This window comes from Bos indicus, chromosome 5, assembly GCF_029378745.1.
Source record: "Bos indicus isolate NIAB-ARS_2022 breed Sahiwal x Tharparkar chromosome 5, NIAB-ARS_B.indTharparkar_mat_pri_1.0, whole genome shotgun sequence".
NCBI classification, from domain to species: domain Eukaryota; kingdom Metazoa; phylum Chordata; class Mammalia; order Artiodactyla; family Bovidae; genus Bos; species Bos indicus.
In genome coordinates, this window is record NC_091764.1 from 35,628,050 (window position 1) to 35,652,747 (window position 24,698).

At 37.7% G+C, this 24,698-nt stretch overlaps 1 protein-coding gene across 2 annotated transcripts in view; it reads left to right on the top strand.

The window, feature by feature from the left end:
* The window catches only part of NELL2 (neural EGFL like 2), a 469,663-nt gene that overhangs the window by 151,606 nt on the left and 293,359 nt on the right, over nucleotides 1-24,698 (top strand). For both annotated transcript variants that reach the window (XM_070789234.1, XM_019960750.2), the window contains 2 exons: nucleotides 23,963-24,136; nucleotides 24,227-24,323. In XM_070789234.1, coding sequence (XP_070645335.1) covers nucleotides 23,963-24,136; nucleotides 24,227-24,323 — 271 coding nt within the window. The remainder of the gene's footprint in view (nucleotides 1-23,962; nucleotides 24,137-24,226; nucleotides 24,324-24,698) is intronic.

Genomic DNA, 24,698 nt, shown 5'->3' on the forward strand with positions numbered 1-24,698 from the left:
AAGAGAATTCCAGAAAAACATCTATTTCTGCTTTATTGACTATGCCAAAGCCTTTGACTGTGTGGATCACAATAAACTGTGGAAAATTCTGAATACCAGACCACCTGACCTGCCTCTTGAGAAACCTGTATGCAGGTCAGGAAGCAACAGATAGAACTGGACATGGAACAACAGACTGGTTCCAAATAGGAAAAGGAGTACATCAAGGCTGTATATTGTCACTCTGCTTATTTAACTTATATACAGAGTACATCATGAGAAATGCTGGGCTGGAAGAAGCACAAGCTGGAATCAAGATTGCCGGGAGAAATATCAGTAACCTCAGATATGCAGATGACACCACCCTTATGGCAGAAAACGAAGAACTAAAGAGCTTCTTGATGAAAGTGAAAGAGGAGAGTGAAAAAGTTGGCTTAAAGCTCAACATTCAGAAAACTAAGATCATGGCATCCTGTCCCAGCACCTCATAGCATATAGATGGGGAAACAGTGGGCACAGTGGCTGACTTGATTTTTCTGGGCTCCAAAATCACTGCAGATGGTGATTGCAGCCATGAAATGAAAAGACGCTTACTTCTTGGAAGGAAAGTTATGATCAACCTAGACAGCATATTAAAAAGAAGAGACATTACTTTGCCAACAAAGGTCTGTCTAGTCAAAGCTATGCTTTTTCCAGTGGTCATGTATGGATGTGAGAGTTGGACAGTGATGAAAGCTGAGTGCCGAAGAATTGATGCTTTTGAACTGTGGTGTTGGAGAAGACTCTTGGGAGTCCCTTGGACTGTAAGGAGATCCAACGAGTCCATCTTAAAGCAGCTCAGTCCTGGGTGTTCATTGGAAGGACTGATGCTGAGGCTGAAACTCCAATATTTTGGCCGCCTCATGTGAAGAGAGGACTCATTGGAAAAGACCCTGATGCTGGGAGGGACTGGGGGCTGGAGGAGAAGGGGACGACAGAGGATAAGATGGCTGGATGGCATCACCTACTTGATGAACATGGGTTTGGGTAAACTCCGGGAGTTGGTGATGGACAGGGAGGCCTGGCATGCTGTGATTCATGGGGCTCGCAAAGAGTCGGACATGACTGAGCAACTGAACTGAACTGAACTAATGGCTATTTTTGTGTGTACTAGGTATGTGTCTCAATCTTATGGTATTGGATGGAGGTATCACTTCATGGGAAATAGATGGGGAAACAGTGGAAACAATGTCAGACTTTATTTTTTTGGGCTCCAAAATCACTGCAGATGGTGACTGCAGCCATGGAATTAAAAGACGCTTACTCCTTGGAAGAAAAGTTATGACCAAGTTAGATAACATATTGAAAAGCAGAGACATTACTTTGCCAACAAAGGTCTGTCTATTCAAGGCTATGATTTTTCCAGTGGTCATGTATGGATGTGAGAGTTAGACTATGAAGAAAGCCTAGTGCCGAAGAATTGATGCTTTTGAACTGTGGTGTTCAAGAAGACTCTTGAGAGTCCCTTGGACTGCAAGGAGATCCAACCAGTCCATTCTGAAGGTGATTAGCCCTGGGATTTCTTTGGAAGGACTGATGCTAATTCTGAAACTCCAGTACTTTGGCCACCTCATGTGAAGAGTTGACTCATTGGAAAAGATTCTGATGCTGGGAGGGATTGGGGGCAGGAGGAGAAGGGGACGACAGAGGATGAGATGGCTAGATGGCATCACTGACTTGATGGACGTGAGTCTGAGTGAACTCTGGGAGTTGGTGATGGACAGGGAGGCCTGGTGTGCTGCGATTCATGGGGTCGCAAAGAGTCAGACACGACTGAGCAACTGAACTGAACTGATACATATAGATATACGTATCTAATCTGGTATGTGTTTAATTTTCTTATGAATGTATATATATGTTTCAGGACAGATTTTAATACATAGTAATCTCATTAGCAGTTTAAAGTATCTACTTACCCACTTTCTTCAACAGTGATTTGAAAATTTGCCAATCCAGTAGGCAAAAAATAACACTTTGTTGGTAAGATTGAATACTTTCTCATATACGTATTGGCCATTCATATGTCTTCTTTTGTAAATAGCTTATTTAGGTAATTCCCTGGTGGCTCAGACAGTAAAGAGTCTGCCTGCAATGCGGGAGACCTGGGTTCATTCCCTGAGTCAGGAAGATCCCCTGAAGGATATGGCAACCCACTCCAGTATTCTTGCCTGGAAAAACCCATGGACAGAGAGGAGCCAGGTAGGCTACAGTACATGGGGTTGCAAAGAGCAGGACATGACTGAGTGACTTCAGTTCTTATTTAGTTAATTGATTAATTAAGTTCTTTTGGCTATGCTGCACCTTCGCTGCTGCCCTTGCTTTTGTCTAAGTGTGGTGAATGGGGGCTACTCTCTAGTTGCGGTGCAGGGGCTACTCTCTAATTGTGGTGCATGGGCTTCTCATTGCAGTGACTTCTCTTACTGCGGAGCACAGGCTCTAGGGCATGCTGGCTTCAGTAGTTGCAGCTCTCGGCCTCTAGAGCACAGGCTCTGTAGTTGTGGCACACAGGCTTAGCTGCCCAGCAGCTTGTAAGATCTCCTGGATCAGGGGTTGAACCTGTGTCTTCTGCATTGACAGATGGATTCTTTAGCACTGAGCCACCAGGGAAGCCCAACAATGTATTTAGATACGTTGTCTATTTTTGTACATTTTCTTACTGATTTAAATGAACTCCAGTTAATAAGAATATTAATTTCATATCATCTATAGTTTTCATTTGCTTTGAGGTCTTTATGGTGATTTTTGCTGTGCTAATTTTTTTTAATTGATATGCCGTCAAATCAATAATTTCTGTCTCTAAAGAGTGAAACTATACAGTCTCACTTTAACGACATAGTGAAGAGAGAATATATTTTCTTTCACCAAAGAAAAGAGAAAACCAATTAGAAAATCCCAGGAAAAGAAAATTTTAAATTGTGTTTATGAGAAATTTCTGGTCTACTATATAAAATAGAAAATATGGCATGATTTTGAGTAGTTTGGGTGAAGTATGAAAAATTGTATGTGTTCTTGATTCTACCTAACATTCTTCTTTGGATGTTGACAAGTTTGTGACAATAGACAGTACAGTTTTTGACTCTGCAATGAATACTAGTACATAGGCATTAATGCAAATACAGTTGATGAATTTACTATTGATCTTTTAATTGGAGATCTGAAAAGAGGACAATGGTATATCTGTATTTAACCTTCTATCTTAATCTGTCTCATAATACTCAATAAATAGTCCACCTGCAATTCAGGAGACCTGGCTTTGATCCCTGGGTTGGGAAGATCCCCTGGAGAAGAGAAAGGCAGCCCACTCCAGTATTCTGGCCTGGAGAATTCCATGGACTGCATAGTCCATGGGGTCGCAAAGAGTCGGACATAATTGAGCGACTTTCACTTTCATTTCACTTCATACTCAATGATTTTTTTGTTCTGATTAATAATGAAAAGAAATGGCCTTCTTGAACTCAGATCTAGGTATACTTATCTAGTGTAATAGCTGGGAGGTAAAGCTGGAGGTCCCTGTGCCAGTTACCTGAAGCCAATTCTTTTCTCATGTATTTGTAACATCAGTTGTAGGACCAAATCTCTGAGGTTGGCTTCTGGGCCTTGTATTCTGATCTGCTTGTGATTCCCACAGCAAGAGCACACTACTCTGATTGCTGTAGTTTTGTAAGAGTTTCTATGTCATAGTTCAGGTCTCTGTTCTTCCTGTTCAGATTTTTTTTTTTTTTTTTTTGGTTATGTTTGCAACTTCATTCTGTGGTATAAACTTTTAAAATCAATTTAATAAGTTTTATGAAAAAAATGCTATTTGGATTTGTATTGGAATTACACCATATTTATAGATTGTTATATGTTACCATTCTCCTGATACTCATTTTTTAAAATCCAGGGATATGACTTATCTTTCCATTTTCTTTCATATCTTCTTTATAACTATTTCCATAATGGGTGTACACATATTTTGTTAGATTTTCCCCTAGGAACCTTTTGGGCTGTGTGTGCTCTTACTCAAATGGGATCTTTATTTTTCCATTATATTTTCTATTTGTAAAAGACTTAAATTGCTATAATGGACTCTGTTTGCTATCAAAAGTAACTTCTTTTTATAGTATTTAACTTGCTTTATCTTTAGTCTCTGTAAGAAAGTTGGATTCTTTGGTTGCAACTCAGTATAATAAGAAAATTTTCAAGGTACATTCAAAGTTCACTTAACTCTCTTTTCTTAATCTGCCATACATTGATATGCACTGACATTTCAATGATCTTTTTGAAGATGAATGTTGAGGGACTGTTGTAATGTATTTTAATTCTTTGGCATTAAGACTCTTCTCTCTTTAGCCTTATGATGTCTTTATTAAACTTCCCAAATGCTCTTTAGGACTTTGATCAATCACATAAAATCATTTTTCAAAATACTCATTTAAAAAGGATAATCGACTTTCTGCAGTTTATTATGAAGTGAGAGGAAATAGAATTCACCTTATTTGTAACTTGTCTTGTTATTTTCTATAGTTTGGTGAAACATATACCTTTTTAAAAAGTCCACGCAAAATATTATTTTGGTGTCCTTATTGTCATGGAGTTTATATTATCTCCATTACTTAATAAATCTTTTTTCCCTGGATGGTGTGTGTAGTTAAATTCCATTGAGCTTGGCAAGGAGTCATATTTTTATGGTTGAAACCATATATTAGTATATTTCATAGCAGTTGAATGAAAGTCATTCAGATTTTGCCTCTTCGTTTTAATGATGTTTACCCATTGAGCATTTTGAAAAAGGAGATGATTGACCTGCTGCCATTTTTTCTTCGTATTTTAACTTTTGATTAATTTAAGACTCTAGAGGGTTCAGGATGGGGAACACATGTATACCTGTGGCGGATTCATTTTGATATTTGGCAAAACTAATACATTATGTAAAGTTTAAAAATAAAATAAAATTAAAAAAAAAAAGACTCTAGGTGTTATAAAAATTGTGTTTGATTATTATTGAGGATGCTAACTGCACCAGAGAATACATGAATCACTGAATATTTTTAGCTTCAACCCATTTAATTTCCCTAAAAGAATAAAAACCCTAAATAGCACCAAAAAGAGAGATGTAGGTTCTGAGGAAACAATTTACTTTGGAGATACTTAAACTATACATTTTGAAGCACTGAACACTATGTTTAAGATATTTTTTGCTACTATGATATCTGAAAAATGACTGTCATTTCTAAAATTTACTGTTCTTTGATTAGTGATTTGTACATTTTTAATATATTTGCTAGTAAGTTGATGGCGTCTCTGATTTCATGAATAGTTTCTAAATATCTTTTTGCCATTTTATACCAGCCTTGTCATTTTTCTTGTTTATTTGTAAGAATTTTTATATGGTAAGGATATCAACTCACTGTCAGTTATATATGCAGGGGAGTTCCCAGGTTAATGATTGCTTTTAATTAAAAATTTTTTTAAAATCATTTCAAACCTGCAGAAGGGTTTACAAAGACAGTACAAAGAACTCCCACATCTTCTTTTACCAGATTTCTAATTGGTAACATTTTTGGCCCATTTTCTCCATCATCCTCTATCTCATTTCAATATGCCTTTTACCGGCAATATACTCCATTACCCTTAAATACTCTACTGTATTTAAGGGACAGTAGAGACAAGGGGACTCTCCCTGTATAACCAACATACTTCTTCTAATTAAGATGTCAAAACTGACAGCGTAATATCATCCAATCTCAGACCTCACTTAAATTTCACCAACTATCTAAATAATGTTTCCTTTTCCTTCTTAGACCATGACTCCATTCTAGAACACATATTGCATTTGGTTGTCATATCTTATAATTTCCCTCAATTTGAGCAGTTACAGTCTTTCCCTGTTTTCGGTATCCTTTATGGTCTCAGTATAGGCATTTTATTCCATGTTATCACCCACCACCTGGGTTCATCTGACGTTTCCTCATCACTCAAGCTATGTGTTCTTAGGAATATCACAGAAATGATGCTGATCACCTCTGGACATAAACTGTGTCAATTGTCCTTCTGTTGATGATATCAACCTTGATCACCTGGTCACACTGATGATCTGCCAGGTTCTACACTACTTTTCCCTTTGTTTTTCATTAGTATTTTATTGGGAGATAATTCAATTTTATTCCAATATCCTATTCCTCATCAGAGCTTCATCCACCCGCCTTAACATCCATTAACTGTTCCCATCTGTATAAGATATGATTGATACCAAGTGACATGAATAAAACGGAAAATCGAGTTCATTCTAACTCAAATTCATTTTTTGTATTGTCAAAAATTTAAAGAATATGTGTTGTATAAAAATATATTTCTTTTTTTAAAATTTTATTTTATTTTACATAATTGTATTAGTTTTGCCAAATATCAAAATGAATCTGCCACAGGTATACATGTGTTGGTAATTCAAACTTTTGTATCTCATACCTCCTTTTAAGTGTAGATCACCATTCACCATGCAGGGCATCTGTATATTAATTGTTCCTTCAGCTCAGTTGGTAAAGAATCTGCCTGCAATGCAGGAGACCCTGGTTCGATTCCTGGATCGGGAAGATCCACTGAAGAAGGGATAGGCTACCCACTCCAGTATTCTTGGGCTTCCTTGTGGCTCAGCTGGTAAAAAATCCACCCGCAGTACAAGAGACCTGGGTTCGATCCTGAGTTGGGAACATCCCCTGGAGGAGGAAAAGGCTACCCACTCCAGTATTCCGGTATGGAGAATTCCATGGACTGTATAGGCCGTGGGGTCACAAAGAGTCAGACATGACTGAATGACTCACTTTCACTGTATTTTTCCTTAATGAAAGGTATTAATTTATACTGAATGAAATTCAGAGAAAATAGTATTTTATTTCCATAAAGGTGCTTTGCCTAACTTTTCTACTGTTTTCCTAATAGCTTTATATACAGGATTGCATTTATTGAACTAAAAAGACCTTTGTAAGAACAAGATCTGAGTGTATATAAGATACATTTTCAGGCAAATTTTGATGGAAATAAGTTTCTATGACATCTAGTTATTGGATTTTCATTGTTTGACATTTCTAATAGGTTAAAAATGCATGTCAGAATTCAAGGTCTATTGCAGGAGTTTTATTCAATCACATTAAGAAAAGATGTGTTTATTATTAAGTTCCCCATTTCTAACTAGACTTGATAATGTAAAGTTGTTTTTTAGTCACTAAGTCATTTTTGAGTGTTTTGCAACCCCATGGATGGTAGCCCACCAAGCTGCTCTGTCCATGGGATTTCCCAGGCAAGAATAGTGAAGTGGGTTGCCATTTCCTTCTCCAGGGGATATCCTGACCAGGGACTGAACCTACATGTCTTGCTTGGCAGGTGGATCCTTTTATTGCTGAGCCACCTGGGAAGCCCAGTGTGGAGTAATAGGACAGTATAAAATGTCTGGCCATATAAAATAAAGATTTGGCAGAAATATAAAAATTCTAGACATGAAAAAGGAAGCCCTACAGTTATAGCAATTCATCATCCAAGGAAGTATAGATTCAGGAAAATGATGAAATGGGAACTTCTTTGAGGACCTGGACTTTGTCTGTTTTTCCCCAGTATTCTCTGTGCCTACTATGGTGCTGCTGTAAAGATGGCTGGTAGATGTTTGAGGAATGACTGAATGAGATGTGCAGAGCATCTGCTTATATCTGGTTGTGTGGTAGCTGGATGTTTTCTTAGATTCATTGAAATGTTTTCTCTGTATTATAAGGCTTAACACTTTATTAGGTTTTTACCTGGTGTCATATAGTCCTCTAAGCACTTTACATGGATGAATCTCATTAAATGTGCATCACAGTCTTGGAGGTAGATACCATTCTTAATATATTTTCCAGATAAGGAAATGGAGCCTTGAGAGGTTAAGTCTCAAGTCCAAGGTTATAATAAGTGGCAGAATCAACATTTGAACCAAGCTGCCAGGCATCAGAGCCCATTCTCCTATAACCGCTATCTTTACAGCTTCTTTCTCTGTTTGTTTTAGAGCAGCACCATGGCCTTTCTACTTCCTTAAAACCCAAGAATTCTATTTTTTTAAATTGCTGGATAGTTGCTTTACAATGTTGTGCTGATTTCTGCTACACAACAATTCTAATCAGCCATAGCTCTCTCTCTATATATATATCTTCTGCCTCTTTAGCCCCCTCCCATCCCATCCCTCTAGGTCATCACAGAGCACCAGACTGGGCTCTCTGTGTTATGTAGCACCTTCCCAGTAGCTATCAGTTTTATGCATGGTAGTGTATACAAGTCAATGCTCCTTTGACAGGGTTAATACTCTTGCTTTCTATTGCTTTTGAAGACAGCAATCATGTATTTTTCTTCCATTGAACTTTTTGTTATAGTAAGAATTTTTATCCAGAAATTTTCTCCCTTAAAATTTATTTCTTTATTTCACCAGCATCATCATGGCTTGTTGAAGTTGATATAGTATTAAAAAAGTTGTTGTGGTCTGCATGATTGGGAAAACATTTTGTCTTTTCATTTTTTAAATTGCCTCTCCATAAAAGTTTGGGCTAAAAATTAAAACTAAGATTCCTGCCTTTTCGGCCTTTCCGAAATAGAACTGGGGCCAGATTGGATATATTTTCTATAGTTAGGGGGAGTCCGGTACCCATTTCAATTGGGAACACTTAAAGTAATAGGCTCACTGAGAGCAAGATGTCACCTCAGTGGGTGACCCATGAATCCTGTTGCCTTCTTCCTTGGTTCTTATTTATTCCGAACAATAGAGGAGACAAGATGACCCATGAAGCATGTCAGAAAACAGATGCTGCAGTGTTGACAGCTTACTCTCCCATGTGACTAATTCCTTTCTTTCAGATACAGCCTGCCTAGAACTTCTAGCCATCTTACACACATCAGTGCTTCCCCTTTATTGTGTGCCCGTAGTTTCAGAACGTGTTACATACAGAGCCGCCGGAAATTCCTACATGGGCCAACCTCTGCTGGCCTAAAGAGCTCCTATCGATTTTTTAGAACCTTAGCAAAGCAAAATGTTAACTAGAGGAAAATTTGAAATGGGATAAAATACTTCCTGGAATCAAAGGGCATTGAGGGTCTATGGGAGTCACTTAGTCACTCCGGATGGATGTATTCCTAAAAGCATCATGAATCATTGTTTTAGGTGAAGGTGAAGAGGAAAAGTTACCACCTTGAGAATATAATTTTCATCCAAAAATATTATTTATTTATACTTTGAGATAGTACTATTGCATGCACACCTTATTTCACTTGAAAAGCCACTTAAGTATCTGGAAAGTGAAGAGACCATTGCTTTATTCTCTTGATATTATACATGAACACACGCAGATAAATCCCAATTCATACAAAACTATAATGATGTTTAATTTATTTACATAAACATATATGGATTTTAAGAGATCACCAAGTTCTTTCCTTCACGCGGAGCTGATTTAAGTCATTCTCACAGGTTAAACTACATTCAGAACAGATGTTTAACTGTGCGATGTTTTGTCATTTTTTTCACAGAAAACCTTGACTTAAGAAATCAAATTCAGAAGTTAAAAAATGATGCATAATGGACTTTTTAAAGTAAAATTAAGTTCATAGTGTCTTATATACTAAAGGATCAAGTAACTAATGATTCCTCAATGAGTGTATTATTCCCTTCCTGACTATGCTCTACTTTTCTAAGTGTATATATTTTTAGATCCTTTCAACTCAAAGTGGATGTTGTGAGAATTTGATGTATAAAATGTAATTTCTATATTTTTTCAACCCTGCTTGACCTAAATCCAGTCCCTTATGATTATACAGTGGAAGTGAGAAATAGATTTAAGGGACTAGATCTGATAGACAGAGTGCCTGATGAACAATGGACAGAGGTTTGTGACATGTACAGGAGACAGGGATCAAGACCATCCCCAGGAAAAAGAAATGCAAAAAAACAAAATGGCTGTCTAAGGAGGCCTTACAAATAGCTGTGAAAAGAAGAGAAGCCAAAAGCAAAGGAGAAAAGGAAAGGTATACCCATTTGAATGCAGAGTTCCAAAGAAGAGCAAGGAGAGATAAGAAAGCCTTCTTCAGTGATCACTTCAAGAAATAGAGGAAAACAATAGAATGGGAAAGACTAGAGATCTCCTCAAGAAAATTAGAGATACCAAGGGAACATTTCATGCAAAGATGGGCTCAATAAAAGACAGAAATGGTATGGACCTAACAGAAGCAGAAGATATTGAGGTGGCAAGAATACACAGAAGAACTGTACAAAAAGGATCTTCATGACCCAGATAATCACGATGGTGTGACCACTCACCTAGAGCTAGACATCCTGGAATGTGAAGTCAAGTGGGCTTTAGGAAGCATCACTATGAACAAAGCTAGTGGAGGTGATGGAATTCCAGTTGAGCTATTTCAAATCCTGAAAGATGGTGCTGTGAAAGTGCTACACTCAATATGTAAGCAAATCTGGAAAACTTAGCAGTGGCCACAGGACTGGAAAAGGTACATTTTCATTCCAATCCCAAAGAAAGGCAATGCTCAAAAATGCTCAAAGTACCACACAATTGGACTCATCTCACACGCTAGTAAAGTAATGCTCAAAATTCTTCAAGTCAGGCTTCAGCAATATATGAACCATGAACTTCCAGATGTTCAAGCTGGTTTTAGAAAAGGCAGAGGAACCAGAGATCAAATTGCCAATATCCTCTGGATTATCAAAAAAGCAAGAGAGTTCCATAAAAACATCTATTTCTGCTTTATTGACTATGCCAAAGCCTTTGACTGTTTCTATCACAATGAACTGTGGAAAATTCTTAAAGGGATGGGAATACCAGACCACCTGACCTGCCTCTTGAGAAACCTGTACACAGGTCAAGAAGCAACAGTTAGAACTGGACATGGAACAACAGACTGGTTCCAAATAGGAAAAGGAGTACGCAAAGGCTGTCTATTGTCACTTTGCTTATTTAACTTATATGCAGACTACATTATGAGAAACACTGGGCTGGAAGAAGCACAAGCTGGAATCAAGATTGCTGGGAGAAATATCAATAACCTCAGATATGCAAATGACACCACCCTTATGGCAGAAAGTGAAGAGGAACTAAAAAGCCTCTTGATGAACGTGAAAAAGGAGAGTGAAAAAGTTGGCTTAAATCTCAGCATTCAGAAAACTAAGATCATGGCATCTGGTCCCATCTACTGCTGCTGCTGCTGCTAAGTCACTTCAGTCATGTCCGACTCTGTGTGACCCCATAGATGGCAGCCCACCAGGCTCTCCCATCCCTGGGATTCTCCAGGCAAGAACACTGGAGTGGGTTGCCATTTCCTTTTCCAATGCATGAAAGTGAAAAGTGAAAGTGAAGTCGCTCAGTAGTGTCCAACCCTCAGTGACCCCATGGACTGCAGCCTACCAGGCTCCTTCATCCATGGGATTTTCCAGGCAAGAGCACTGGAGTGGGGTGCTATTGCCTTCTCTGTCTAGGCCCATCACTTCATGGCAAATAGATGGAGAAATAGTGGACACAGTGGCTGACTTTATTTTTCTGGACTCCAAAATCACTGCAGATGGTGATTGCAGCCTTGAATTTAAAAGACCCTTGTTCCCTGGAAGAAAAGCTATGATCAACCTAGATGCATATATAAAAAGCAGAGACATTACTTTGCCAACAAAGATCCATCTAGTCAAAGCTATGGTTTTTCCTGTAGTCATGTATGGATGTGAGAGTTGGACTATAAAGAAAGCTGAGCACCGAGGAATTGATGCTTTTGAACTCTGGTATTGGAGAAGACTCTTGAGAGTCCCTTGGACTGCAAGGAGATCCAACCAGTCCATCCTAAAGATCAGTCCTGGGTGTTCATTGGAAGGACTGATGTTGAAGCTGAAACTCCAATACTTCGGCCACCTGATGTGAAGAGCTGACTAATTTGAAAAGACCCTGATGCTGGGAAAGATTGAGGGCAGGAGGAGAAGGGGACGACAGAGGATGAGATGGTTGGATGGCATCACCAACTCGATGGACATGAGTTTGGGTAAACTCCAGTAGTTGGTGATGGACAGGGAGGCCTGCCATGCTGTGATTCATGGGATCGCAAATAGTCAGACAAGACTGAGCAACTAAACTGAACTGAATCTGACCATTAACACTCATCACAGATGGTTTCTCAGATCTAGGGATAATATACTCCAGTTTGTTTCTACAGAAGTAGAATTATGTATACTCAGTTGAAAATGAAATTCATGTTTTATATAGGTCTTTTAAAATATTTCTTCAATAGCATCCTTGAATTCAAATGAAGTGATATCTCAATTAATAAATCCCTTGGAACCAAATGTATTTCATTACTTAATGTTAAATACACAAAGCTATTAAATACACACTTGTGTACATGTGCACACACACAGACACACCCCTCCTCCAAGTCTTTCTAAAGAACTAGTGGCTTATATTTAAACGACCAAATCTTTAAATTTTCTTGTCCAACATGTTGATCCGAGTTGTAATAAAAGTGTGACCATTTCTGATATTAGAGCAATGTTATATATTATAAAGGGATAGAGAGTTGGAAAGGGGCTTCCCTGGTGGCTCAGCAGTAAAGAATCTGCCTGCAATGCTGGAAATGCTGGAGACATGGGTTCTGTCCCTGGGTCAGGAAAGTCACTTGGAGGAGGGCATGGCAACCTATCCAGTATTCTTGACTGGAGAATCCGCATGGACAGAGAAGCTGGGCTGGCTATGATCCATAGAGTTGTAGAGAGTTGGACAAGGCTAAAGTGACTGAGCAAGCACATACAGTGAATTGGAAAGGTCTTAGAAAGAAGGAAAGGATGACCCTTTCTCAATCTACCATACTTCAGTATAAGCTCTCTTGGTGAGTTAGTAAAGGTTTATACTTGTAACTGGGCTTCCCAGGTGGCACTAGTGGTAAAGAACCCACTTGTCAATGCAGGAGACACAAGAGATGTGGGGTTCAATTCCTGGGTTGGGAAGATCTCCTGGAGGAGGGCATGGCAACCCACTCTAGTATTCTTGCCTGGAGAATATCATGGACTGAGGAGCCTGGTGAGCTACAGTCAATGGGATTGCAGAGTTGGACACAACTGAAGTGATTTAGCATGCACACACATATTTCTAACTTCCCTTCTAATATCATTAACATCTCTATCTTGGAGCAAGGACTAGAAGCAGAAAAGCTTTGGAGATGCCATCAGGAGTGGAATGGAATGAATCCAGTCTCCAAACAGATGCCTTGAGTTTTCAGCAAGTGGGGATTTTATTGACATGTCCCATACTCATAGGTCATAAATATAAGTTGGAAATCACTGAAAAGATCTTTTTCTTGTATGAATGTCTAAGTAATGCTCCCTAGTTTTTTAAAAGAACAATTATATTCTTTTAGAATTGCAGTCACCTTTGCTATAATCCACTGAACCTGATATATATGAGCCTGTTTTTAAATTGGAGAAGGCAATTATCTGTATGTTTCCATCAGTCCATGTTTCTACTCATGTGCCAACTTTGCAGTTTTAACTACTGTTGTTTTATAATAATTTACATATGGTAGTGTAAACCCTCCAGGTTTTTTGTATCACTAGATTATATTTGCTAATGTTTGTTTCAGTTCAGTTCAGTCCCTCAGTTGTGTCTGACCCCATGGACTGCAGCACGCCAGGCTTCCCTGTCCATCACAAACTCCCAGAGCTTGCTCAAACTCATGTCCATCAAGTTGGTGATGTGATCCAACCATCTCATCCTCTGTTGTCCCCTTCTCTTCCCCCTCAATCTTTCCCAGAATCAGGGTCTTTTCTAATGAGTCAGTTCTTTGCATCAGGTGGCCACAGTATTGGAGCTCTAGCTTCAGCATCAGTCCTTTCAATGAATATTCAGGACTGATTTCCCTTAGGATTGACTAGTTTGATCTCCTTGCAGTTCAAGGGACTTTCAAGAGTCTTCTCCAACACCACAGTTCAAAAGCATCAATTAAAAACATCAAGTAAAGTTTGTTTAGGCTTCTTATATATTCTTATGAAATAAATTGATTTGTAGTTTCCCTTTGTTGTAATGTCTTTGTCTAGTTTTTGCCTCATAAAATGTGCTAGGATGTGTTCCCTTTTTGGTAATCTCTGGAAGAATTTGTGAAAGATTGCTGTTCTTCATCCTTAAAGTATTCAAAATAATTCAGATCTATCCATCTGAGACTGGAGTAATGTTTGTGGGATGATTTTAGTTATAATTCTCCTTCTTTCTAGGTTTAATGTTCATAACCCTGACAAAGGCCAGCATGCCAACTGCATTTTAAATTGTGTTTCCACTCAGGGCATTACTTCACTATTTTGCACTATTACTTTTGCACAATTGCAAAAGTAGTATTCTTTTGCACTATTTTGCACTATTGCTTGTACCCTCTCTATTGGCTATTTCCACAAGCATATAAATACACCACAATATTTATAGTCTCAGTAGCAAGCCAAAGCTAGAGCAGCAAGCCAAACCTATTCAACTACTGCTCCTTTGTTTCGCTTTGGTTTCTCTAGTTCTCTCTCCTCTCATTCTTTATTGAACCCACTCTAATGAGGCTCTGACTTTCTGCTTCACTGAAAATGTACTTGTCAAGGTTCCTACTGATGTCCTTGTTGAAAAATATATTCTTCACTTCGGAGTCCTTAATCTATTGCAATTTGATTATTCTGTCCTTTCAAACTCTTTTCTTGAGCTCCCACTTTTCTGGTTTTACTTCCTAACTCCTTCCTCTTCACATCTCTGACATCTGGATGTAGATCTATATTCTAAGGCTTGATGTCCAGACTTCTTCCCCATATTCATTTAATTCCTAAGTGAATTAAATGAATTCTCATTCTAAGGGCTTTAAGTCCCATCTCTATGTAATAGTGGATTCTTAATTTTCTCTTGTTTTGACCTTTGCCCTTGAGCTCCAGACTTGTATATGGAAGAGCCCACCTGCGTCTTCACTTGGATAAGTTGGAATATCAAGCTGTGCCATGTCAGAATTCAAACTTGTTATCTTCTTGCTTAAACTTACTCTTCATTCAGTGTTCCCCATCCCAGTAAATAGTAGCTTCTTTTTTCTAGTTGTTCAGGCTAAAAACTTGAAACTGTTTCTTGATTTCTCTCATACTGCACATTTAATCCTAAGAAAATCTCTTCACCATTTTCACCACCTTCCCTGGTCCAATGTACCCTTGACTTAACCCATGTGGCCTCCCACCATCCACATAGTTTATTCTAGACACTGCAGCCAAACTGATTATATTAAAATCAATTTTAAAAACCTCTCCAGAAATCAAACTTATATTGTAAAACAATCATCAATCAATTAAAAATAAATATATTTAAAAAAACCCTCTTAAAAAAATAAAAAAACCTCTTATTGTTTTCTATCTATGCTGCTGCTGCTGCTAAGTCACTTCAGTTGTGTCTGACTCTGTGCTACCCCATAGACAGCAGCCCACCAGGCTCCCCGGTCCCTGGGACTCTCCAGGCAAGAACACTGGAGTGGGTTGCCATTTCCTTCTCCAATGCATGAAAATGAAAAGTGAAAGGGAAGTCGCTCAGTCGTGTCCGACTGTTCGCGACCCCATGGACTGCAGCCTACCAGGCTCCTCCATCCGTGGAATTTTCCAGGCAAGAGTACTGGAGTGGGGTGCCATTGCCTTCTCCATTCTATCTATGCTAGGCAAACTTATTTATTAGACACTAAGGCCCTAAATGGTCTGCCTCTCTGAGGTCTATGCCTTTTTGATCTAATTTTGTATTATTTTGACTCTACCTCTTTCCCCTCTAGCCACACAGGCGTCAGTGACATTCCTTGATTTGCCAGGCAGGCTCCTGCCTCCGGGTCACCATTCTTCTTCCGGGTTTCACTAGATGTCACTTTTTCAATGAGGCTTTGCTTGAACATCCTGTTTAAAATATCATCTTACCATAGTCCTTATCCTCTTCTACTTAATTTTCTTCATAGATTTTTTATCACCATGCAGCCTACTTATTTGGTATATTTTGTTAATTTAATTTGTTTTAATATAAATGTAATGAGGACTAGTATTTTTTTTTCTTGGTAAGCTTCCCTTTATTTATTCATTATTTTCACTTGATTTTTTTAATTGAAAGATATTAGCTTTACAGAATTTTGTGGTTTTCTGTCATACATCAACAAGAATCAGCCATAGGTACACCCATGCCCCTCCCTCCCGAACCTCCCTTCCATCTCCCTTCCCATCTCAACCTTCTAGATGGTCACAGAGCCCCTGTTTAAGTTCCTGGAGTCATACAGCAAATTTCCATTGTCTAACTATTTACATATGGTATTGTAAATTTTCGTGTTACTCTCTGCATACATCTCATCCTTTATCTCTTTGGTTTACTTGTGTTTCCCCAGGACCTAAAACAGAGCGTAGGACAAATAGGCATTCAGAAAATATTTGTTGGATGAATAAATGAGTTAGTGGTGAATGAATATAACAAATCCCTTTGAAATGTGTATGCTACTTGAATCAGCAATTTTATTTGTAATAACTGTGCAGGTTTACAAAGAAACATGTACTGAAATATTTTTTATTAAGAGTGAAAAGCTGGAAACCATAATTGGAAATTGGATATTAAATAGATCATGGCACAGCTATACTATGAAATACCATGGTTTTATTAAAGAGGATGTGACTTTATTGACTTGGAAAGATGTTCACAGTGTGATTAAAAGACAGAGACTACAAAAGATACACACAAAAATATTAATATTGGTCATCTCTTGCCAGCAAGACCATTAGAGATCTTAATTTTCTTTGTGTTTTATGTATCTTCCGAGTTTTTGTATAATTATAAACAATTATTTTATATCATAAAAGTTGTATACATATATAGAATCAGGTTTTCAAATCTTTTACAAGTAACCATATTCTCAGCTTGGAGTCTATGAATGGACCTCGTGGGATTGTGAACCCTTTGTAAAATCTGTAAGCCAAATTTTTGACACACTTGCATGTGTACATTTTTGATCATCAAAGGAGTCCATATCTCCCAGTTGATCTTCCTCAGCCTTGCAACAGTGTGTTCCTGAGTTCATTCTTGATAAAGTGGGGAAGACTCATCTTTTTTGAGTTTGCCCCTTCTTTGAACCCTTTTTCTCCAGGATTTCACTAATTTCCACCAGCTTGGTCTCACTCACAACTAAGTGAATGGAGGTTTTGAGAGGGCCCAGCATTCAGTCATTACCCCTTATCCAGCAACTGTTCAACTCCTTGATTTTTGTAGACACCTGTGCTGTGAACTGAGTACCCACTTATTATCAGTGCTTTATCATATCTATTCTTTCTCTATTCTTGTATAAGACCTTTCGCAAAGTGATTCTTTCAAAATACACATGATGCCACAAAATTCTCCTCCCCTCCAGAATTATAGCTCAAAGTGTTGTTCCCTAGCATTTTTTTTGTGTCATGCTCCTCTCATCATTAGTAGTAACAAATTACCCCCATTTCATGCATGGCCATTTTCTCTTTTATTTTATTGTAAACTCAGTTCTGTGGGGTACTAATATGGTGAGGTTTTTATTCAAGCCATCATGTTTGATGCCAGGGCTTCAATCATGAATCAATTCCATTTGCTACAGCACTTTCCCTGGTGATATAATTTTGGCTTCTAGCTATATTATTCATGAAGTAGCTTTGTTACCCTCACGGATCTAGCTACATTGCTCTTCTTGCAGCAGGACTTTTATAGTAGTAGTATTTTTAGTTTTGAAATGGCTAAACTTAATTTTCAGCTAATAATGTGTTTATTATTGAGACTCTTCAAGCCTCAGTGTTATTTGGCCTTATTCATTGGCATATTCTCAGTGTCCATAGTAAATATTTGCTGAAATAAATGAATGAATAAATCTTAGTTTAAAAACTATCTTCCCTTTGTGTTTCAATATAAGGAAGGTCTTTATTTTATAAAAATGAAATGATTGGCCTTAGGAAGTGATGAATTATTGATTACTGGGTCAATTCAAACAAATTGAATGACCCAAATGGGAATATCATAGATGAAATTCAGATACCTTTATTTGGCTAGATTCTCATCAAAATTTTCTATCTGATATTCATATTTAAGTTAACTTCAGCCCTGAAAATTTGCTGATGTTTAGATAACATGCATAAATATGTCATAGGAAATATAAATCATAATCATGACATATATGGAGTGCTTTTTCAGAAACTGTGTAAGTTAAATACTTATACCTTATTTCATTTTCAAAATGACCATATAAAACCACAACTTTTATGACCCCTGTTTGATAGGGAAGGAAACTGAGGGTTGGAGATTTTTTACTTGTCCAATTGTGAACTATGGAGACAGGATTTAGACTCTGAAGTCTTTGCTGGATTATACTGCCTTGCGGATGACCAAACACCATTAAAAACTAACAAAAATAGCATCAACATGATTCTAATGAAGGATGTCAAAAGGTACACATTTTACTCCCAACTCTTCCATTTCACTCAGTACTTGAGGGAATCATTGGGAGAGGTGAGGTGAAACCGCCTTTTTCGTTCTGATAAATGAACACAGCTGCCTAATTTAAAATAATTTTGGCTCTACCACTGGACTTCATGTATCATTTTTACTGGTTATACTATTTAAGTTAAATTTGGATGATGTTGTTGGTTGGTCTCTAAGTTGCGTCCAACTATTTTGCAACCCGGTTGACTGTAGCCCACTGGCCTCCTCTCTCCATGGGATTTTCCAGGCAAGAATACTGGAGTAGGTTGCCATTTCCTACTCCAGGGGATCTTCCTAACACAGGGATCGAACACACATCTCCTGCTTTGCAGGCAGATTCTTTACCACTGAGCCACCGGGGAAGTCCTTAGAGACCCCCATAATACCAGTACTGTCAACTCAGTTTCTACGAGAGTGGATTCATCTTCTGTTTTTTATCTGCAACATATACCTTGTGATTTCTGCATTTTTTTCAACTAAAAATTGTATGCTTTCAAGCTGAATTTTATGTTAGAGAATTTTGTCCCAATAAAAATATTTTTAAAATATATTCAAATTGCTTGCTATTTACAGAATTGGTTATAAAAGGCTAGACTTTATAAATGATGCCTAATTGGGACTATTGATAGAAAATAAAAATAGTTATCATTTATTGAGTTCTTTGTTTTTGACGCCACACTTGATATGGATTATGCCACTGAATTTTACAGATGAGGGAACTGAGGTGGTGAGTGGTCAGGTCATGGGTAGTAGTGAGAGGTGGATCTGGGTTTTCAGTTCCAAATCCTGTGCACATCAGTCCTTTGCAATTGTACCATTCATGAACCACACTAATAATATAGTTGACACTAGAAGTGCTTGTGGCTTTTCTTCAGGTAACTAATTTATAACTGAGTTGTAGCTTAATGTATTGAGATGATCTGATCATTTTTCTATTTAGGTGTTAATTTAAGGCGGCAAAAAAATTCTCATTTCATGTTGTGTGTAACCTCTTTGTCAGTTGAGACATGACCTTATTTTTATCCTTTGATCTTGAGTTATGAAGGAGATTCTTAAAATGAATGATGTCCTGCCACTGTTGCCTATTTCTCCATAGCCTAATCTTAGTTTATATTTCTGCCATTGCAAAGGATATTTGATTAACAAGGGCATAAATTATTATAAAGGGTGAACTTTATTTCTGATTTTAGTTACCTCTCCAAATTATGAATGACAAATCAGGGAGACATGGTATGTTGAAATGTGACAAATTATCTTCTTAGAATTTAAAATGTGATTTTAATGTAAGGCAGTAAATGCTCATTAAATGTAAGAGGGAAAATAAAGCACAATACAAAGAAAGTTAAATATCATACATAATTCTAGCACTCAGTTGCTATTAAAAATGTTAATACATTTTATTCCAATTATGTATTTTCCCCATGCCACAGTTATAATGTACTAGTAGAAGTTCTTGCTTGTAAGGTGAGTTTGGAGGTGGCGGGTAGGGAGGGCAGTTTACAGAACTGATGGGAAGCTGAGGTGCCAGAATTTGGAGCAGGCAATAAGCAAAGGTGCCCTGGCAGGCCAGCAAACAGGAAGCAAGGTGCAGTGACCTTAATGTAGCGACTGGGATGCTGTGTCCCACTGCAGTGCAGGAGTCTCTCCTCCCTCTCTTCCTCGCTGTGCTTCATCCAGACTCCCACTCCCAAGGAAGAGTGTCAGATTGCTAGGATGTGTCATAGGACTGTCCCTGGCTGTACCACAAGGAGGAAGAGGGAGGATTTGACCTTTACTTTTTTTTTAAATTGATTTAATTGGAGGCTAATTACTTTTTGAAATGAAAAACATAACCAATGTGTTTTGTGTGTGCTGAGTAGTGTTCTGAGTGATTTCTTAAACTGACTCATCCCAGTCCTCATGGAAATCCTTTGAGACAAGTGCAGTTAGTATCCTTGTTTTCTAGCTGAGTAACTAGATGAGGCACAGAGAGATGGAATAGCTTACTGTTGCCAGGAGGGCTACCAGGATGTGAACTGGAGGTCAGGCTTTAGGATTTGCGTGTTTAACCACACTGATCTGCTGAGGTGGTGGGAGTTGGGAGTAGGGCTTCCCACTTAGATGCTGCCGAATGGAGGATAGGTGCAGTTTTGCAAATCAATAATATTTATTAAATACTCACCACATGCCAGACACACATCTGTTTCATATCATTTTTCATATATTTTTATCTTCACTATATTTTTTTGTGTGTATTACATATCTATTTCATTAAAACCTTGAGTGTATGATGCAGATAAAAATGTAAGTTTTGGTAAAATATTTAATTTCTTAAGGGTTGTTCTTGTTTGTGGAGCATAGTGTCAGCCTCTGCTATTAAGGATAATTTTAGTGTCTCAAGTTTAGGAATTCAATACAGGTGCCAGTAGTTTCTAGAGGAGGAGACCAGACCAACAGCAGTGGTAGAGTTCTTGCCTCTATGTGTAAAAGAACAGAAGGTATATAACAACAGGGCCATGTGTTTGCTGATGTTATTTTCTTTTAAACTGCAAACACCTATCTATCATTATAGAATTCACCAGTCGAGTTGATTAAATAATGAATACTTGTTTCCAAATAACAAGATAGAAAGGACTCTGGTTTCTTCTGTATCAAAAACCAAACAAGTTGGTGTTTTATTTATCTTTAATAATTTCTACACATATTTTATATACTTGAATACTTAATTTTTTATCTTAACATAGAATTTTACTATATATGTGTGTAAGCAAGTATTACATTACAGAAGAAGGAGAAACTTCAGGGTTATAAAAATATTTGAGAGATTCTTCACATCCTTTCCCCCCAATTGTACTCCCCTGAGGTAACTACTGTTAACATTTTGGCATATATCTTCCTTGATTTTTTTTTCCCTCCATATACACACAGTTTTGTCAAGCTAAATGAGATCCTATAGAGCTTTTATTAATATAATTAATAATTAACTATGGCCTTGTTCATGTCAGAATTTTGTTCTTTCAGAGGGTGGTATAATGTTCCAGAATATGGATGGATTCCCCTATGAGTGTATGTTGTGGTTGCTCAGTCATCCAGTCATGTCCGACTCTTTGCAACCAATGGATAGTTGGTATTTTATCGGGTTTTTAGTGACAGGCTCTCACTTTTTTTCTTCTCTACTCTCACCAGCCTTTGGTTTCCTTTGCTAGTTCTTCCTCAAAATGTTAATGTGTCATTCAGTTCAGTACAGTTCAGTCGCTCAGTCGTGTCCGACTCTTTGTGACCCCATGAACCGCAGCATGCCAGGCCTCCCTGTCCATCACCAACTCCCGGAGTTTACTCATACTCATGTCCATCCACCGACATCCACCGACTGATGCCATCCAGCCTTCTCATCCTCTGTCGTCCCCTTCTCCTCATTCACCTGTTATAATTCCCTAGGTAATCCCAGTGCCTTCATGGCTTTCAATATAGTTTATATGTCTATGACTCCCAATTCCTGTCTCCATATGAACCTGTCTTCATCTCAGACTTGTGGATCTAGCTGTCCTCCCTGCATGTCCTCTTGAATGTCCATTAGGCACTTTAAACATAACATGCATATGTTTAAAAGTTGATTCAGTTATCCTGTTCTTAATTTGAGAATGCCTTGATTTCTTTTTATTTCTGAAAGATAATTTTGTTGGGTATATAATTCTAGGCTAATAGTTTTTTCTTTCTTCACATGAATAATACTTTGCCACTTCCTTCTGGCTTTCATTGTTTATTTTAGGGAATTCATGACCATTCTAATTTTTTTTTCTAGACATAATTGTCAATTTTTTTTCTCACTACTTTCGATGTTATTTTCTTTATGTTTAGTTTTCAGAAGTTTAGTTACGATCAGTATTTCTTTGAGTTTATCTGTTTGGGGTTTGCACAGGTTCTTGAATCGGTGAGTTTATATCTCTTACCAAATGTGGAGAGTTTTCAGCCATCATTTCTTTAAGTACTTTTCAATTTCACCTTCTTTCTCCTCTTCCATGAACTCCAATTATAAAAATGTTAGAGCTTTTGTTTTAGTCTCCCAGGTCTCTGAGACTGATCTTTTCTTTTTAGTCTATTTTCTCTCTACTGTTCAGATTGGATAATTTTTGTTCTATCTTCTAATTACCTGATTCTTTTTTGATCCCCTCCATTTTTGCTGTTTAGCCCATCTCTTGAGCTTTTTATTTCAGTTATTGTATTTTTTCAGTTTTAAAATTTTCTTGGTTCTTCTTTATTTGGTGCTTCTATTTCTTTGCTGAGGCTTCTTCCTCTTCTTTTTTCATTTGTTGCAAGTGTATTGAAATGTTTGTAGTTGCTCTTTTTTTTATCAATGCTTATTTAAAATATTTGTCAATTATTTTAACATCTCTATTATCTTGTGGTGTTGATATCTATTGATTGTCTTTTTTCATTATATTTGAGATCTTTCTGAATCTTGGTATGACATTGATTTTTGATTGAAGCCTGGATATTTCTGTATCATATTTCCAAACTTGGATTGAAACCTGGTTATTTTTGTATAATGTTCTGAGACTTGGATCTCATTTAAGCTCCATATTTTATCAGGTTTTCTCTGACACTGCTCTGGCAGAGGCTGAGTGGGTGTCATCTTGTTACTTCCAGGTGGAATTAGAAATCCAGATTCCCTACTTGCCTTCAGTTGACAGTTGAGGCAGTACTTTTATTATTTCTGGATGGGAAAGTGGAATCTCCACCTCTCCCCAGGGTCTCTACCAGACACAGTGGTAAGGATGCTATCATTACTGCTGGGTGATGATGAAAATTCTGACTCCCACTAGGCCTCCTCTGAGAGGGCAGTATGCTTTGTTACTAGGGATGGAACATGGTCTCCACTGATGCCATGGTTCATCTCATTAACCTTGGCTGATAGGGTTTAAATTCTTGGCTCTCTCTCCTTGGCTTTTGCTGACACCACTCTGGCAGAGGTGTTGCTCACATGATTCCTACCTCAAAAGACTGGAAATCTATCACTTAGCCTTTGCTGACATGTTTAGGGATAGAGTCATAGCTTTTCCTGTGATGCTTGGCTGGAATAGAGTGGTTGTTCTCTAAAAATGTTTCTCTTTACGGGCTTCTCCTTTTTTTGGTATTTTAGCTAACACAAGTAGGCTTTTGGGAGGAATTGTTTTGTCCACATCCATTGCTATTTTCAAGTTACTGATTTCTTCAGTTCCAAGACTGAGATATATGAGGCAAAAAGAATACCCAGTACACTGACCACTCTTTTGTTACTTGGGCCCTGAGTTCCCTAATGTTTTTTTTTCCATCTCTCAGATTCTTCTTATTGCGTGTTTTATGATATACTGTTTAGTTGTACTTACTGGGAGGAATAGGAAAAGTATGTCTATCCCATCTTTCTGGAGACAGTAGTCATGTCCATCTTTTTTGAACTTTGTTTTCAGTGGGCCCCATGTAATTCTTCTCTGCAGGTACCTGGAACTGGAAAGCAGTGGCCATCGGAATGAAGTCAGACTTCACTACCGCTCCGGCAGCCACCACCCTCACACAGAAGTGTTTCCTTACATTTTGGCTGATGATAAGTGGCACAAGCTCTCCTTAGCCATCAGTGCCTCCCACTTGATTTTACATATCGACTGTAATAAGTAAGTGAAGTGTTCTCAGTTCAGGAAACGGAAGAGTCTAAGAAGTAATGGTTAATACATATCACTTATCTGATGTTTTTTTTATTGTAGAATATATGAAAGAGTTGTGGAAAAGCCTTCCACAGACTTGCCCCTGGGCACTTCATTTTGGCTGGGACAGAGAAATAATGCACATGGATATTTTAAGGTATATTTTGACTAATATAAAATGTAAATACAAATGCTTTCTAATGAGCTTCTAATGAGTTTTGCTTTTTATGGTGTAAGCAAAATAAATAGATTTATGTAGTGTTTTTCCTACTGGTGTCTATTTCTGTTTTATTTTTTTAACACTGATGTTTTATTTAGCTGGTCAACTCTATTCTCTTTTATTTTTTTTTTCTTAATGAATTTGAGCTTTAGATATGACAGAGATGATTAGTCTCTCAAGGCTCAATCAGGGCAGTTAACGTATTCTTGAAATTAGGCATTCAAAATAATAAAAATCTAAAATGTTAATATACAAATAAACTCTCCACTTTTGAAATATAACCTTTGATGATGCTTTCATAAGGGTGTTAAT